This window comes from Tursiops truncatus, chromosome 14, assembly GCF_011762595.2.
Source record: "Tursiops truncatus isolate mTurTru1 chromosome 14, mTurTru1.mat.Y, whole genome shotgun sequence".
NCBI lineage: Eukaryota > Metazoa > Chordata > Mammalia > Artiodactyla > Delphinidae > Tursiops > Tursiops truncatus.
This window is the reverse complement of record NC_047047.1, coordinates 68,362,688-68,380,393: the sequence shown is the minus strand read 5'-3', so window position 1 is coordinate 68,380,393 and position 17,706 is coordinate 68,362,688. Positions and strand designations below refer to the sequence as shown.

Genomic DNA, 17,706 nt, shown 5'->3' with positions numbered 1-17,706 from the left:
GCCACGGGCCAGCGCTGCGGTGGGCAGCTCACGTGGCTTATCTCATTGGACCCTAACACTCCCGTGAGGCAACAGCATCCCCCACCTCACAGGTGGCAAAGTGAGGCTCCAAGGGCAGAGCTGGGATTTGAGCCCTGTGCGCTCCATGGCACCGCACTGCCTCCTGGGACATTCCCGGGCACATTGTGCAAAGAGCCGGCTGAGATCAGAGGCTGCTGACTTGGAGGCAGGGCCTACAGAAGCAGCCAGAGTGGCTCAGAGGGCCTGACTAGGGCCTGGGCCTGATGGAACCATGGGAGACCAACCAGGGCCTGGGCATGACGGAACCATGGGAGGAGACCGACCAGGGCCTGGGCCTGACGGAACCATGGGAGGAGACCGACCAGGGCCTGGGCCTGACGGAACCATGGGAGGAGACCGACCAGGGCCTGGGCCTGACGGAACCATGGGAGGAGACCGACCAGGGCCTGGGCCTGACGGAACCATGGGAGGAGACCGACCAGGGCCTGGGCCTGACGGAACCATGGGAGGAGACCGACCAGGGCCTGGGCCTGACGGAACCATGGGAGGAGACCGACCAGGGCCTGGGCCTGACGGAACCATGGGAGGAGACCGACCAGGGCCTGGGCCTGACGGAACCATGGGAGGAGACCGACCAGGGCCTGGGCCTGACGGAACCATGGGAGGAGACCGACCAGGGCCTGGGCCTGACGGAACCATGGGAGGAGACCGACCAGGGCCTGGGCCTGATGGAACCATGGGAGGAGAAGGTTAGTGGGAGGGCGGGTGGTGGTGGGTTGGGGGCTGGGGGACTGCTCAGGCAGAGCTGCCAGTGGACATTCCCTGAGGTCCAATGGGAGGAGCTTCTGGGAAGATACTTAAGGCCTTGGGAGTATAGAGGAATGTCTGCAGAGCCCCTTCCAGGGGGTGGTGAGGGCAGATGGCAGGAGCCCAGCCTTGGGGACCTAGGCCCTGCAGGGAGACCTCCCCATATCAGCCTCCTCTGCCCCCCATGGAATGGATGCCTCATGCCACCAGTCCCGGGCCTGCGGTTGCTTCCTGCCACTCACTCCACCAGCTCCCCGACCCCTCCAGCAAGCACCCCACGCAGCCACATGAGACAGGGAGGAATAGATTCCCACACCAGACCCCTGTGGATCCAGACAACCAGGTGAGAGACAGTTGCTTACCAGCAATGAAGTTTTCTTGTTGGGAAAACAACAGAGAGGCACCCTGTAGATTGGGCACCTTGACCTACAAAGCAATGTGCCTTCCCAGGAGGGGCTGCAGGACAGGGAGCAGATGTGGGCAAAGGAGGACTTGACTTGGAGTCAGAGCCTGGGCACATACATCCCTTCCTTCTCCCTATTCCTTCGTTGGCCAAATTTTTTCTGGAGGGCTCTCTGGCCCAGAATACAATGGCTTCCTCCCAGACCCCAGAGCTGACAGGCCTGGCTGGCTGGCACTCACGTCAGGAGGGTGAGACATAACACCTATGGCTGCGAGGCCAAATCCGGGTTCCCCTTGGAACCGTGCACTCCCTGACCCAGAACTCATTGGCCCATGCAGGCAGCTAGAATTAAACCACAGGAGAAGCCCAGATGCTCTAAACCAGCTCTACCTTCTCCTCACCCCTCTGCCCTCCCCCTCCCCCAGCCTGCTGGCTGCACGGCCAGGCCTGGCCAGAGAACATGTGGCAGCGGCACCACCCCGAGGCGCTCTCAGGGTCTGGGTTGGCAGCCCCAGCGCAGCCGGGAATCTGTGCACACACCCAGCCCCTCCAAAGCAGGCCGTGGCCCCCAGGAGACAAGGAGCTCTGAGTGCGGTCGTCACCCTCTCCCCATTCCCAAACTCTGGGACAAAACTTCTCCTCCCATTCTTGCTTCCTGCTTCTGCTGGGGAGGTGGGAAAGCCAGGCTATAACGTGAGGGAGGATAGAGGCACCCTCTCCATCTCCGTACTCCTGGGGCCCAGAACGGTCTGCAGGTCCAGGACCAATGCCCCTCACGATGCAGCTTGACTGCATCGTCTCACTGTTCCCTCCATCAACACCCTGGCCCACTTGTGTGGGATGAGAGAGGACCTGGCTCGGCGTTGCCGGAGCTGCAGCGACAGGGCTGCCCTCTTGGCTTCCATAGCTCCAGGGGGTTGTTCTCCACGCGCGCTACCCACGGGACCTGGGGAATCCCTGGGTCCCTCAGGATGTCAGCGTTGGAGGGCAGCCAGGATGCTCAACCCACTCCTGTTACTAACCCGGAGGGCTAATGACTTTCTAAAGTCAGCTAGTTAGTGGCAGTCAGGATGCGACTTAATGGGACTCAGCTCTCCTGATCTGGAGCCAGCATTCCTTTCCCTGCAACTGATGGCTCTCACGTGGCGTCCAATCTGTCCACAGAAAGCCCTTTCTTAAAGCCCACGTGTAGCCGCAGACAAGCTCTTTTCTCCACGGGGACAGAGGATGAGGACCAGATGGTACCCTAGGTGTCAGCATCCCCACATTCCCCACTGCGTCCCTGCTCCTCTCTTCACCATTTCCAGCCCGATTCCTAACCCTCTGCATCGTCCAAGAGCCTGTTCATCACCAGCCCTTACGTGGGGTAGTACCTGGCACTCCAGTTACAGCCTGACCCTCCATCATCCCTCAGCTCTCCCAGCAGCAGGGTGAGGGTTCCCATTGCCCTGAGCCCCCTGGTACAGGGTAGGAGTGACTGGCCAAGGGTCACAAGGCTGGTAAGAGGCAGAACTGGGACTCAGACCTGTGTCTCCTGAGGCCAGATTACATGCTCTCTCTACGCTACCCAGCCTGGAGTCTAAGGAGAACGGTCTCCAAGCTGGCCTGGGCGATGCCACCACCTCATGGCTGACCTGGAGTCACACAGGTCCAGCAACAGTTGCCACAGGCATGGTTCCTTTGGACGTACTATGATTACTCCCCACCTGGCTCCCGGGGTCTGAAGCTTGTATATGTCTTGGGGTGTGTGTGAAAGGGGTGGGATGGGGAGTGATTCAAGGGCAAACAAGGAAAATATATTCATACAATAAAAGTATAAAATTCAATTACCCTAATTTAGCATCTGTGTTTTTTCAGAACAAGCACTGAATCAATTTTACTTGGAAAGGACAGGGTGGAAGGAGATGGGAGGGAGATGTTTCCAATGGGAGGGGAGCATACCCCCCTCTCCAAACCCACCCCCATCCTTCAGATGCACCGCTGACTTACCTGTGTTTTACACATTATTCCCAGTGACCTAGGAACCTGCAGACAGTGTTTAACCTGAGTCTGTCGCTCTGGGTTCTGAGAGGAATACAGTTGCGTTTTCTTTTTTTTGTAAAACTAGTGCATTTGGAACGAGTAGGCCTGGACACAGCATCCTGTCCTCTGTGTGTGACTGGACATTTGAAGGTGTGAATCCTGGACACCTAGGGTGTTGGGATGCGGTCTTCTCAACAGAATAGAGGCCAGGTCCCGACCACAACCGTTGGCTTCACTCCAGCAGGAAGAAGCCTCCCTCTCTTGGGCCTTCACCGGGCCAGGGCAGAGGCCAGGCTGCCTGGGGCTGGTCTGGCACTGCTGGGTCTTGGGCCAGAGAGATCAGGGCCTCCTCCTGTCTGCTTTTCGCATTCTTTGAGGAGGCAGGAGGTCTAGCCTCTTCCACCCATGTTAGAGTCCGCCCTCCCAGAACTTTGCCTCCCTCAGGGTAGCAGGCAGGCCTGGCCCCTCAGCCTGATCGCAGATACCCTGCTGCCTCCCCAGTGAGTCCTGGAGTCGGGGTGCAGGGGATGCTGCAGAAACACTTTCCCTCCTCTTGTATGTCTCTCCAGCAACTCACGTCTGTACTCTGAACCCAGGCCTAGAGGGGCCTTCCAGGGGAGCAGGTCCCAGGCATCCTCCCTGTGTCTTTGGGGGCAGAGGGCCCAGCCTGTTACCTCCGGAAGCTCTTCTCGCCCGGCTGCCGAGAACTGGGGCGGGAGCCAGGGAGCAGCCCATCTGTCTCCTGGCTGTCCTTCTCTTCCTCGTGAAGGGGCTCATCCCCCAGGAAGTCCTCATCATCCCAGGAGCCCACCGTGCCATCTGTGGCCTGATACTGGACCTCCACGCACAGGCTGGTCTGGAGGGAGAGATGGGTGGTGAGAGGCCGGGACGGCACTAACAATCACGATCCCGTGTCCTCCGCTGCTCTGCGATTTTACAAGGTGCTCTCACGCCCTTAACTTACCGGAGGAAGGCAAGCTGGGTACTATCCTCCCCCTACTTTCCCGTTTTGCAGATGAGAAACACAGAGGCTCAGAAAGGCTGACAACTGAATGGGCTGTGGCTCCACATCCTGCTGCACGTGGCTCTCCTCCTCCCTGGCGCCCGAGGTGGGGGGCCCACGCCGGGCAGCTGAGCCTGGGCTGGGGGTGGGCCGAGCCCACTGGACACACAATCAAGAGCATCCTCCAGCGTCCCCATGGTGTAGGGCTGCCTGCGGGGACCAGGGCTGGTCTGTCTGAAATCAGCTGACTTCCCCTCGCTCCTGATGCTCTCTGCGGATTTGATGACATGAGCTGAGAATGTCCTTCAGGAGAGGAGCCCAGGCCCTGGACACCCTCAAAGGCGTGAGGTCAGCACTCCTTCCTGCTCACCTGACACCCACCCTCCTAATCTGGAGAGGATGGGAGCTCGAGGTCACCATGGGGTTTTCTCTGTGTCCTTGGGCCACAGAGCAAGAAGCCTCCTCTTAGCTCTAGCTTCTCCCCAGTGCACAGGGAAGAGTCAGCCTAGTCCCTTCCTCAGCCCGTGTGGATGCTAGGAAATCTTCTAGACACGCTTTCCCTTCCTCCAGGTCAGGAGCTGGCTGGCTCCAGCAACCCCCACAGGGAGCCTGCACTAGGCACGTGGTCCTCTGAATGCCCAGGCTTTGATTTCCCCAGGGGAGAAGCGTCTTGAGCCACCAAGGCACCGTGGGAGTTTCTCCCCCACCCTTGGCGCTCCTCAGAGAGGGTTCCTCCCGTTCTGGCTCTCTGTGGCTGCAGTCCTGCTTCTGAGGCTATTCTGCTGGCTACCACATAGGGTCATATGAGGGACCAGGGTTGGAGAACCATGGTACAGCCCCATTTTACATATGGATAAACTGAGGCCAGGAAATAATAGCTACTGAGCTTACTTTATATATTTATTGAGCACTTACTATATGCTTAAATGTTCCGACACTTTCTGTGCATTCCCGTTTAATCCTCAGAGCAGTCCTGTGAAGTCGATACTGTAATTTTGCTCACTTTGCAGATGGTATGCAGCCAGCCCACAGTTAGTGAGCGGCCTAATGAATGTTTCTCCCCAAGGGCTGTGTTCCTCACCACTAGGCTCAACTGCCCAGTGGTGGGCATCAATGAACTCACGGGGACAGATGCGTCAGAGCAGAGCCTGGGGTCTGGGCGTCCAGAATGCTTTATTTCCTTCCTTTGTTTGAACATGTATTAAGTGCCTACAGACTGCGTCATTAGTACACGTGTGTTCCTGTTGGAAGTGCTGGGATGGGATGTGACAGATGAAGTAGAAAGAAGGTCCCTGCCCTCACAGAAAGGCTAGTCTTAGACGCCAAGGCAGGCATGCAGAGTGAAGGTCATGCCCAGGAGTGGCCAGCAGGGCTCAGACTGGCTTTCAGATGATGAGAGACACGTCTTTAGTGATTCCTGAGCTGGGTCCAGATGGAAGGGCCCCTGGGGAGAGAAGGGAGGGCATCCCCCCCGTGTTGCCTTCTCTTGTACTCTCACGGCAGGAAGGACTGAAGTGTCCACCTTGGGGCCCTGTCACGCCCCAAGGGCTCTGACCACGGCTGCCAGGCTGAGGGGCTCCAGCAGAGTCTGACCTGAGTCTCCTCCTCCCACCTCACCTCCCCGCCCACAAGGAGTGCTCCCCAGGCCACGCTATGTGCAGAGGCAGGGAGGCCAGCAGGCCCCTAGGTGACCCGTAATAGGCAGGTCCAGGGACTCTCTGGGCGCCCTCACCTGGATGATCGCGTTGTTGTCGTCAATCAGCATGTCGGTCACCTCCACGTGCTTCTCCTCCACCACCTTCTGCAGTACCATGCGGAAGGTCCCGATCAGCCTGTGAATGGCAGAGGGGGCGTGGTCTTCATGGTTTCACATGAAGAGGCCAGAAAGAGGAGCAAGGCTGACATCCCGAGAGGCTGTGACTGGCTGGCAAGGGGACGAGAGGGCTGGCTCAGGCTCCAGGCTGGGGTTGGAGAAGGTGGCCCAGGAGCTGGGGCTGGCCAGGGTGGCATGTCCAGGAGGTCTGTGACCCTCAACAACTGTGTGTGGTTGTACGTATGACGGCCATTTCTCTGGGAGAGCTTGAGGGCAGTGAGTACCTGGGGGGATGTCCACAGACAGTGTGTGCTGGCGGAGCCTCGTGCTCCTTGGGTACAGGCGATTGGGGTTGCTGAGCCCCTGCGGAGCAGCTTCCAGATGCCCAGCACGGAGGCTGTGGGGAAGGACCAGAGGCTCCTGGACACACAGATAGCTCTTCCCCCTTCCACCTCCCTAATCACTACCAAGGTCTCTACCCCTCACTGGCACCACTGGCTCGTTCGTCCTCTGTTGAGTCAGTAGTGATGCCCACACACACCTGCATTCTGCAAGCTCCTTGGGGCAAGAACCCATCTGACTGTGGGATTCCCATCCACCCAGCTGCCTAGAGGGGATCAGCAGGGCAGTGTTACGATGAGCACAGACCTGGAGTCGGAGAGACGGGATTGGAAACCCAGCTCGGACACTTACTAGAGGGTTACCTGCTTCCTGGGCAGCTGACCTGGGCTCTCAGTCCCAGATTTCTCCTAAGATGAGCTAATAAACCCTGCTTCATAGAGTTGCTGTATAGAGGACTAACAGAGATCCTCTGTGCCAAGTTCTTAGCAGAGCGCCTAGTACATAGTCAGCACTCCAGGAGCTGTCTGGTCGCTATCAAGGGGGTGACGTTATAGCGTGAGCTTTTCCAGGGAAGCAGATGTTTCCTATTTCCAGACTCTATTTGATATTTCTGGCTCACAGGAGATCTCAAAATCTACTGGCTGAATTAATGAACAACAGTGGGGGCCCCATAAATGCTGACTGAGTTAACCTGCATGCCATTTCATCCCATGGTTTGAAGGTTATTGCTCTAGGAGAGAACAGGTACTCAGAGAGATGCTCTCACACGGTGATTCCGCATGGGGTAGATTAAAACATACACACCACTTCTGGTTGAAGGGACAGAAGCAGAGGGGGGCATTCACAGGGTGTGAGACAGGAGGGGACCTTGGGATCATCTGGTGCTGCCCTTGGCTTATAGAAAGCAGGAGGGGATGCAGTTAATTTAAGGGCCACTCCGGATGAGGTGAGGTATCAGGTGGATTCTGACTTTACCGGACATGTCTGATGTCTGCATCCTCCTGAGGGCCATGGAGGGAGACACTGTTTTAAAAAAGCCTCCCGTCTGTGTGAGGGGAGAGAGTGCTGGGAGCAGCCACAGTGAATGAATGCTTCTCTCCGGGGTGCAGAGCTCCATCTGTCAGCTCGCCCCATCCTCCCTATGGGTGAAACTGTTCATACCATCCCTCCACTCTAAAGCCTACCTTGGCTTCCAGGCTCTTCTCAGACTAGCCCCTTGGAAGCTGCCTCCCCCGCTGCATCCTGCCCTCTCCCCAGCCTGGGCTGAAGTACTGGGCTGGGGTCAGGAGACCTAGAGCCGCTGCCCCTGGGTCTCAACTTTGTCTTTATAAAATGAGGGTGGTGGGCTCTTAGCTTCTGTCCTGTGTAGCCCTTCTAACAGTAGACTCTAGGCATGAACGTATACACTGGCTTTTTTGCAGCCTCATCTCTTTACGGTCTAAATCTGTGGTTCTAAACTTCAGCATGAACAGAATCATTGGGAGGACCTGCTAAATCACAGATGACTGGGACCCCCCCCCCCCCGCACTGTGCTGGTAACTGTTAACAACTGGCTGGGGGAGGGGAAGGGCAATCCTGACCTGCAGCTTTTGCTCATTTCCATGGTGTAAATACCTCCACCAAGGCCAATTTCAAGCTCCCGATGTGAAGCCACTGAGCACCGAGTTGGGAGAGATGTGTACCGTCTGCTCTTGGGAGCCCGCCCCGCCCCAGGGGGTCTGACTCAGCAGGCGAGGTGGGGCCCCAGAATGGCTATTTCTGACAGGTGTCCGGGTGATGCTTAGATGGTGCTCGGGGAGCACACTTTGAGAATCCCGGTTCTACCACTGCCCCTTGCTGACTGGAACTCCAGGCCCTTTTAGCTCCACTAGGGCCTGTTGAGCACCTGCTGAGCGCTGGGTACGCAGGCACAGCTTTCCCTAGAAGACACCCAGGGATCAGTAGAGATGCTGCAGTGTGACAAGACACCCCCAGGGGGCAGGATGGAGCTATTCCCCCACAAGTGCTCAGAGAAGGCTCTGGCACCTTCCAGGCTTAAACAAGTTCTCAGACCTTTAGACTTGCGAGGGACCTAAGAGGAAAAGCTTGCCCAGCATTCCGTCAAGGAGAAGTCCCTTAGTATAGCTGATTTACTTTGTTATAAAGCAGAAACTAACACACCATTGTAAAGCAATTATACTGCAATAAAGATGTTAAATTAAAAAAAAAAAAAAAGGAGAAGTCCCTTAAACCTCCTCCCTGACACACACTCCCAGATCCTGCTAGACGCCCGGTGACGGGGACCTCACTACACCCCGGCTGCTCTCACTGCTCACCCATCCTCCTCTGCTTCAATCACACAGTAAGCTGAGATCCGCCTTCTGGCAAATTCCCCTCTCATGCCCTGGTCCAAGCCCTGTTCACACACAGACGAAATGCCATCCCTAATGGGAGGCAATGTAGACAGAAGAAAGAGCCTGGGCTCTGGAGTCAGACAGAGGTGGGTTTGCCCAGCGGGGTCTAAGAGGGTTTCTACCACCTGGCAGCTGTGTGACTTGGGCTGGTTCTCCAACCTCTCTGAGCCTTGCTGTTTTTCCACCTCCCCAAAGGAGGTGATACCACTTGCTTCCCTGGGTGGTGGTGAGTACGCTCAAGTGAAAGTCCTCTAATACCGCCACACTCAGATGTCACATGTCACAGTGGGGCATGGGGTGGGGCGGTGTTTACCGTCTGGAGGGCCCATACACACTGGTCTCCTGCACAGGGTGGGCTCTGGGGGCAGATGCGCAGCCTCACAGAGCCAGAGCAAACCTGCGGCCCAGAAGATGTGGCTGGGATCCTGGGAGCTAGCAAGGCCAGAGGACTGAATTCACCATACCCACAGGGGGTGGCTTGCGGGACTTTAACTCTTAATAGTGACCCGCTGCTTCCCCCAAACAAAAATAAAAAATAGTGTTCTTTGAAATGGACAACGGATGTGTGCTCAGTCTTATGTTAAGGATAAAGGACACATCCATCACCAGAGGAGTGGATAAAGAAGATGTGGTACATCTATACAATGGAATATTACCCAGCCATGAAAAGGACAAAATAATGCCATCTGCAGCAACATGGATGGACCTAGAGATTGTCATGCTGCGTGAAGTAAGTCAGACACAGAAGGACAGATATCATATGATATCGCTTACATGTGGAATCTAAAAAAAAAAAGGGTACAAATGAACTCATTTACAAAAGAGAAGTAGAGTCATGGATGTAGAAAACACACTTATGCTTACCAGGGGATAAGGTGGGGGGAGGGATAAATTGGCGGATTGGGACTGACATATACACACTACTATGTATAAAGTATATAACGAATAAGAACCTACTGTATAGCACAGGGAACTCTACTCAGTACTCTGTAGTGGCCTATATGGGAAAAGAATCTAAGAAAAAAAAAAAGAGTGGCTATATGTATATATATAAAACTGACTCACTTTGCTGTACACCTGAAACTAACACAACATTGTAAATCAATTGTACTCCAATAAAAAAATAAAGAAAAACATTTTTTATAAAACTTTACCCTTTTTGCACATCTGTAACGTACCGTCTAAGCAAAACCAGGGCGCTCGCTATGAGAACACAACTTCAAAACAAGTGCCCGCATGCTGCTTCCAACAGAGCGTTGCCCCTCAACCCCCTGCCATGGATGTTCTCTGGGGAAGGAGCTGGTGCAGGAAGGGAAGCCTTGGGTCTGGCCTGCCTGGCGACCCCGGAGACCACCTCCTGCCCCGATCCCAGCTGCCCTTTGTCCAGCCTGGCTGGAAGCTCAGTGGGTCAGCGTGGAGGAGCTGCCTGGGACGTGGGCCCTCCGGATGGCAACCCCCGATTCTGGAGGCTGGGCTGGCCCCCACGGAGCGGCTGGGAAGGCTGAGCAGGGGCAGGATTCTCGGGTAGTTAGCCAGCAGTGAGGGGGGCCCACAGACTGACCACAGTAGAGTTGCAATCAGGCACCAGGGTCTGTCAATAATTCATCGCTTTCCCCTGGGAGCTGGTGTCAAGTGCCTGAGGCCTCACCAGGCCTCCACTGCTCTCCTGGCTCCTGAATTATTCAGGAGCCCCAGGAGACTGGTGCCTGGGTCAGACCAGCCCCCCTCCAGGGTTCTGGACAGGCAGAGGGGGTGGCACAAGATCCTCTGGACCCAACACCACGTCCTCACAGGGAAGCCCAGGGCTCTTGTAAAAGGACCTCATTCAAGGTGGGTGGAGCAGACCTGGAGTCTCCTGGCCTGGGTGAGGGGTCAGCTTCTATGCTGCCCTCTGCTTCTAGAATAAGTCCCTTTCTCTGTGGTGGGTGGTGGTGGGATCAGGCCCACAGGTTCTAAATCTCACGCCAGCCTCCTTTACCTCAGTTTCCCCAAATGTACCAGTCATGTGACTGGGTTCCTGGAGAGCCCTGAGCTCTTCAGAGAAGAAGGGCCACTCGAATTCCTGTGCCCAGATCCTCCTACCCTGTACGCCCTCTCCTCCTGACATTTACTCATTCACTCATTCCACAAAGTAAGGGGGGCCCGCTGGGTGCCGGCCACTGTCCCGAGCAGCGGGTGTGGCTTTGCTGGTTGCTGTGCCCGGTGCAACCCCCAGAGGCTCCCCAGAGGCTCAGCTGCCCCATCAGAAGGAGCCTGGTGACTGAGCTGGGCCACGGTGGGGACAGAGGGCAAGCACTAGGTGGCCCTTTTCTTTGGCTCTGGGAAATAGAGCCCAGACTCCAGGGTGGGAGACTGAGGCCCACCTGACTCCAAGCACCTGCCTTCCCTTTCCGACCCCCCCGAGCTGGCCTGTGTCAGGTGGGCCCTGCGTTGTCCACGAGACCACCAGTCCTCCCCACCCCAGCTCTGCAGCCAACAGTGCCCTGGACCTTCTCCAGGCTTCCAAGGAAACAGCAGGACCCACTTCCACCAGGTCCAGGCCTCCCCTTGTGGGGTTTCCTGCCTTTTCCTGGGTGGGGGCATGGAGGGCCGGGAGAGAGAAAGGAGAATCAGAGTAGGGACTCCCCACTTCTGTCTCCTTCTTGCTGGTGTTTAGAACGACTCATCGAAGCCTTATATTCCAGCATACTCACTGTTACAGTAGTTGATTCCCTAAACAATTTACCAGATACTTCTGATTTGTTTATAGCAAGAGTTTTGATGTTTTCAAGCATTTTAGGGATTGGTCCGGCAGCTTTCATTTAAATGGTTCAGCAATCTCTTCCACATCCTGGGTTTCCACCATCACTGTTCACATAGCCTGGTTTCTGGGAGTTTGAGGTTTAGGAAGGGGAGGAAGGAGACCAGTATCCTAGCCACCCCCCTACTGCCGTCTACCCCTGTGGCCTCAGCAACCTCTCCGAGGCTCACTTTCCCCATCTGCACAGCGAGGGTTGCCCTGGCTGAGCTCTGAGGCTCCCCGGTGCTCTGCTGTCTACCGTGGGTCCTGTTGGGATGCCTGGAGCTCCTCCCAGCCCTCAGCTTCCGATTCTGCTTCTTCCCCCACATCCACCTTGCTGTGCCTGTGCCTGTTTCTCCTGTTCTCACAGGTTACCCCATGTCTCATCCCAGGGAAGAAGGTCCTGCTTCATCTTGGGGACCCCTGGTGGGGTGTCTCACCAACCTTTCTTGTGGGTTCCAGAGGCAGCTGCCTGAATGATGGGATGCCCTGATAGGCCTCCCTGCCAGTGGGCCTGGAATGCCCACATCCCATACCCAGCTGAGATCTCTCCGGCTCCCGATAAAAGCCACAGAATCCTTGGAGGTCACGTGGTTTGGCCCTTCCTGACTCCAAAATCCCCTCTACGGCATCATGGTCCACTCTCTGCTAACTCTCTCCCCGTGACAGCTCATTGGTTGGAGAGCTCTGGCCATCTTTCATCTGTCTGCTGTGCACCAGCAATGCAGCCCTGCCCTGATCCTGCTTCTAGGCACACATCTTTCCTCTTTCACATGGCAGAAAACCTTCTTAGGGGACAGACATGGTGCCCTAATCCCTCATCTTAGTATCTCCAATGACTAGCACAGTGTCTGCCTGGTATAGAGTGTTTCTCAGTGAATGTTTGATGAGTGACTGAAAGGATGGACCAAGGATGGATGGATGGATGAACGTGTCTTCTGTGATTTTCTCCTCTAGGCTCTCATCCCCTTGTCATGAGGCAAGATTTAAAGTCCCTTCCCCCTGGCAACCACAAGGCAGTGCCTACTCGTGCTCTGTCCAAGCAGCATGGGGACAGTGGAACCCTTGCCCCTCACCTCTCCTGCTCTGCTGGCTCTCCTACTAACATGACCTAGGGGTAGGTCAGCTTTTCATTCATTTGAGGTCTTCTCCCACTGTTGAGTCATACTGAGCTCTCAGTGAATAAAACCCCCGCACCATTTCAGATGTGTCGTGGTTCAGCCATGACCCCCTCTAGCTTGTATAAGAAAATTGGCTTTCAAATCCAAGACAGGAACTTACATGTACTATATTTAGCCACCATTCCAGACTGCTCAAATGATTCTGAATTTTGCTTGTCACCCAGAGAGAAGGATGGGAACTACTTTTGCTGAACCCCTGGTAGTGGTTCAGCAAAAGGAGGTAGATGGGCTCCATTGCAGATTGTAAGCTCCATGAAGGTGGAAACCTCGCTGGTGAACTGGGTCACAGTAGGCACTTAGTAAACATGGGGACTGAATGAATGAACGAACATCTATCTCATTTAATTCTCACAGCTTCCCTTTGAGGTAAGTACTTATCCTCGTTACACATGCAAACATTGAACTCAGAGAGGTCATGCAACCTGGGCAGAGTCACACAGTAGATGACTGAGCTGGGATCTGAGAGCAGGCTCTCCTGACTCCTAAACCACTGAACCAAACTGCCTCGGAGTTTCCAGTCCTCCACAGGTGTGACAAGTTCACTCTCAAGGCTACAGATAGATGGTCTGTTGGAGGGTATTATCACTTTCTCTGATGGGTAACTGTTGCCCAGCATTGTGTAAGGGGGAAAACTTGAGGAAGGGGACAGGAAGCTGTGACGGGACTGGGGACAGAGAGAGTGAACGTGGCCAACAAGGACTGGGAGGGCTGGGAGACTCTGAGGACATGAGGGAGCGGGGGTTTGGGGGGTGGGTGGGGGCGGGTCTTTGAAGGTCAATCCAGGCCCCAGTGCAGGTCCCCTTTTAAACTCAAAGGAGGGGGCAGCCCAAAGAGCAGGGCAGGCGCCCCACCCCTCGGGGCCCCGCCTCTCGTGCCCCACCCCTCACTTACTTGTTGCTGAAGACTTTGCTGTAGTTGAAGATCTGAATCTCGAGCATCTCGTTGCTGTCGATGCTGCTGGCCACCTGCCACCGGAAGGTCTGGGGAGAGAGGAACAGCTGTGGCCTTGGGTGGAAATGACAGGGAGGGGTGTGGGGAGTGGGAGGGAGACCCCTGGTAAGATAGCCCCTCACATCAGCCCAATGTTTCACAGGAATTGGAAGACCAGATGGAAACTGGGTGCCGGGGTGGAGCAATAAACCCTGCTGGACCTGACTCTGAATAACTGAAAATAACCAGAAAGCTCTGGGGTCTGCTCAAGATGCCGCTGAGAGATGCTCAACAAGGGGGATTTGACAGAGCAGGAGGGAGGCAGTGACTTTTTAAGTTTCATTTCTATCACCAAACTCAGAACGCACAAGAGGCTGGTCGTACATAATAACCACAGTAACAGTAATGCCAGCTGCCATTCGTGGGCCTGAACTTTCCCTTACGTGGGTCTGAATGCTTTAGGTGCGTTAATTCCTTTAGTCTTTACAACCACCCAAGAGGCTGGTAACGTGGTCTCCGTTCTAGAGACAGAGGAACTAGGGTTCAGAGAAGTAACGGGACGCTGTTTTTAGTGGCCCAGCAGGTGCTGGGCAGGCTTCTGAGGGCCCACCCGGCAAGCGTGCTGCTTCAGAGCAATTCTTCATCCTCCAGGGAGGACTTGGGGGCTGGGGGAGCACCGAGCCAGCCTGGCAGATCACGGCCGAGTGTGGGCAGGGCCTGTCATGGCCTTCATGTCCCCTCTCTCTGGGGCTGGCCAAGGCCCAGAGAGGACCCTGACACCTCCACGGTCAGCTGGAGCGGGCAGGTGAGGGAGGAAGAAGCAGAGGAGGGAGGGGGGCCTGGGGTGGGGAGGGAGAGGGCTTTGAGAGGGGCATGGTAGCGGGGGGGACTTTGGAGGCCTTGGACACAGAAGGAAGAAGGCGGGGAGGCGAGCCTGGGAGGCAGCCTGGCCGCCCACAGGCCCCATTAAGCTGCTCTGTTCCTGCCATCTGGAGGTCTCCAGCTCAGCAAGGGTATGGTTTTCTTAATGAAGTTGCCATTATCGGGCTGAAGGGAAATAAACTAGCATGCGAAGGGCGAACTCATTAGCCACCATGCAGAGGGAGGCGGGTCTGGGGGGGGCACCAAGATTTTGGTTTTCTTAGAACCAAGGGTAAGGGGGTGTTTGAGCCACATGAGGGTCTGTGCATGGGATTTTGGCACTTGAAGGAGGGAAGGAGTAGGAGAAAAAGGAGCTGTGGAATGGCACAGTTAGAGGAGGGTGGTGTTGAAGAGTGACACAATTAGGTGAACACAAAGGAACCGGGAAACATGAAGTCCTTTCGAGGAAAAGGGGCCCAGAGAGGGAAGCGGCTTGCGGTCTCTTCTTGCCCATCGCCAGGCCCTGACTTGCCCGGTGGTCGGGGTGCAGTTTACTGGGTCACCAGGGCTGACAGGCTAAGAAGGCCACCGTCGTGGACCAGTTTGTTGAGCAGAGAGGAGGGGAGTCAGCAAGGGCTGGGAGGGGCACCTGGGGGGGCCCTGACTGGGGATGTGACTCCAGAGGAAGTCCCCCGGGGGCGCCCTTTCAGAAGGTTTTCAGCTGAGGGAGCACATTTAGCATTTCCAGGAAGAAGCCTCGGTGGAGCCCAGCCAACCCACAGAAGCATGATAAACACGAAAATGTTGCTAATTTGTCAGTGAGCTTCGGGGTGGTTTGTTACGCAGCCCTAGATGACTGTGACAGTCTCCGTGCTAGCTGTGCATCTCTCTAGGAGTCAGCCGCATGTCAGGGAGGCCTGTCATCAGGGGCAGAGCTGGCTCCCTGCCCGGCCCTTGCCTCTCCACATACCAGCCCCCTCCCTTCCCGCTGTCCCCCGAACTCCTGGGAGAGCTTGCCTGTCCCACTCAGCAGTTCGGAGCCTGAGCAGAGCCGACAGGCCCAGTCTTGTCTCGTTTACTTGGGTCACCCTGCACCCAGCACGGGGCCTGCCACATGGTAGGCACTCAGCAAATCGGCCTCAGGTGGTTGCCTCGCCTGCAGTGCTGCTCCTTGCTGGCCTGAGGGCGAGGCCGAGCTAATTGCCCGCTCCACAAGCTCCTCCTCCTCCGCAAAGCGAGGGTGACGTCACAGTACCGCTTCTTGGGGTTATCGCGAGCACAGAACCCGGCGCAAGTAAGAGCCTGACCAACATGGCGCTTTATTACAGGGGATTCTACTGCGTTGCTGTTATTTCCAGGAGCCGGGGCAAGGTCTGGCATCCTTGGGGATGGACACTGCAGGGATTGCAGGGGGCTGCTGGGGACAGAGAGCCTCTCTCCAGCCTGAGGCAGCACCAGCATGATTCTCCTCCTGCAGCCACAGCAGCTGAGGGTTGTGTCTTCTGCCTCTGGAGATGCCCTGAAATCAGTGGCCTAGCGATCGGGCCAAGGGAGCCCGCACATCATCTAGGATCCCACCCTGTGTCAGCCTCCAAACATGCCGGGGGACTCAGGTAGTAGCTGAGCCAAAGATAGCTACTCAAGTTGTCATGAGCCAGCAAGCCCCACGCAGGAGCACACGTTTGCTGAGCACCTCCTATGTTTGCTGGGCACTTCCTGTGTGTCGGGCTCTGCGTGGGGAGGCAGGGGGGTGTCTCTGGAGCTACTCTCTGGGTAGTACTGAAGACAGGCACAGACCTGAAATTGCAGCCTGGAAGAGGAACATTGACAGAGTAAGGTGGGAAGCATTAGGGGCAGAGGGAGGGAAGAGGACCTCTGTCCGAAGTGGGTCTCAGGAGCACCGGGAGTGTGGAGCTGTGACCCAGTTCACCAGCTCTAAGCTTTGCCGTGACCTGGCAGGTGCTGGCCGGGGTGGCGGAGTTCTGCATCCTATCAGCCCCAGCTATCTAGGACTCCACGGAAAGGTTTCCCTGATGCAGGCTGGAGAATGACCTGGGTCATCCTGGGCTTCATCAGCTGGGGTTGAAACTATCCTAAATCAGCAAGGCCATGTCCTTAAAGAGACAGCCCTCTAAATTTGGGGGGGAAAATTTTAGGATGTGTTGCAAAGCTTTAGGGTGCAATGGAAAGAGATTGTCTTGGGAAGTTAGAGACCCAAGACTCAAACTGGGTTTTTTCCTTTGTTCGTTCTTTCACTCAGCAATATTTCCCTGAGCCCTGTGCTGGGTGCCAGGCCATTCATGAACCACACAGGTATGTTCCTGACAGCCCATGTCGTCCAGGTACCAGTGAAGTGGGAAGATGAGCTCTGACCCTCTACCGCCCAGGCTGATGACCTCTCCCTCCTCTGGGCTCCGAAGGCCCATAGTCCATCTTTCCTGTTCTGGGTCCATCTCCCCACTGGACTGAGCCCCTTGAGGGCAGGACTGAGCCCTGTCCGCTTTGCAAGTGGCCATAGGCTCTGGAATTAGACTAGGGTTCGAACCCTGATGCGCTACTCATTGCCTGGGGTGTTGCCCACCCAGTGCGTTGCAGTGAGTTATGAGGCTTGCGTAAGCTCTCAGCCCGTCCTGCCGTGTACCAAGCACTCAGTACCTCGCAGCTGCCCTTATTCCTACAATTACTAAAGTTATTCCGGCCTCTGCTGGGAGGTCTGGTCCACAAGAGCCTGGTTAAGGCCAAACCAAGCTGGCTTGGAGTAGGCTGGGTGTGGCCATGCCCCCACCCCACCACCAGGGGCCTCGGCTGGCTGCTGGCCTGGCACGAAGGCTGTCTCTCTCGTCTCTGTCTCTCTCTCTCTTTAGCTTCTCCATAGTTGTAGGTTAAATGCAGGATCTCAGGTTCCAGCCTCTGGGAAAGGAGATACCAGGTCCAGGCTCTGTTTCCACCATGGTTGTGCAGAGCGCTGACTTTCTGCCATGTCCACCCCCCACCGCCTCAGGTTCCTCCGCTGTGCCTGCAGCGGCCCCTCCCATCCTTGTCTGAGTAGAGGAGGGAGAGACGTTTGTTTTCATGTCTTTTATTTCATTTTCAGCCATGCAACATTTCTGTGAGGCAGACAGAGCAAGGAGTCTGACCCCATTTTTCAGAA

General features: G+C 55.9%; 1 protein-coding gene across 3 annotated transcripts in view; it reads right to left on the bottom strand.

Annotated features, from left to right (window-relative positions):
- OTOF (otoferlin) overlaps positions 1 to 17,706 on the bottom strand; it is a 91,670-nt gene that overhangs the window by 49,195 nt on the left and 24,769 nt on the right. For all 3 annotated transcript variants that reach the window (XM_073791525.1, XM_033838901.2, XM_033838902.2), the window contains exons 3-5: positions 13,656 to 13,744; positions 5,989 to 6,088; positions 3,928 to 4,109 (exon numbers count right to left, since the gene is read on the bottom strand). In XM_073791525.1, the coding sequence (XP_073647626.1) occupies positions 3,928 to 4,109; positions 5,989 to 6,088; positions 13,656 to 13,744 (371 nt within the window). The remainder of the gene's footprint in view (positions 1 to 3,927; positions 4,110 to 5,988; positions 6,089 to 13,655; positions 13,745 to 17,706) is intronic.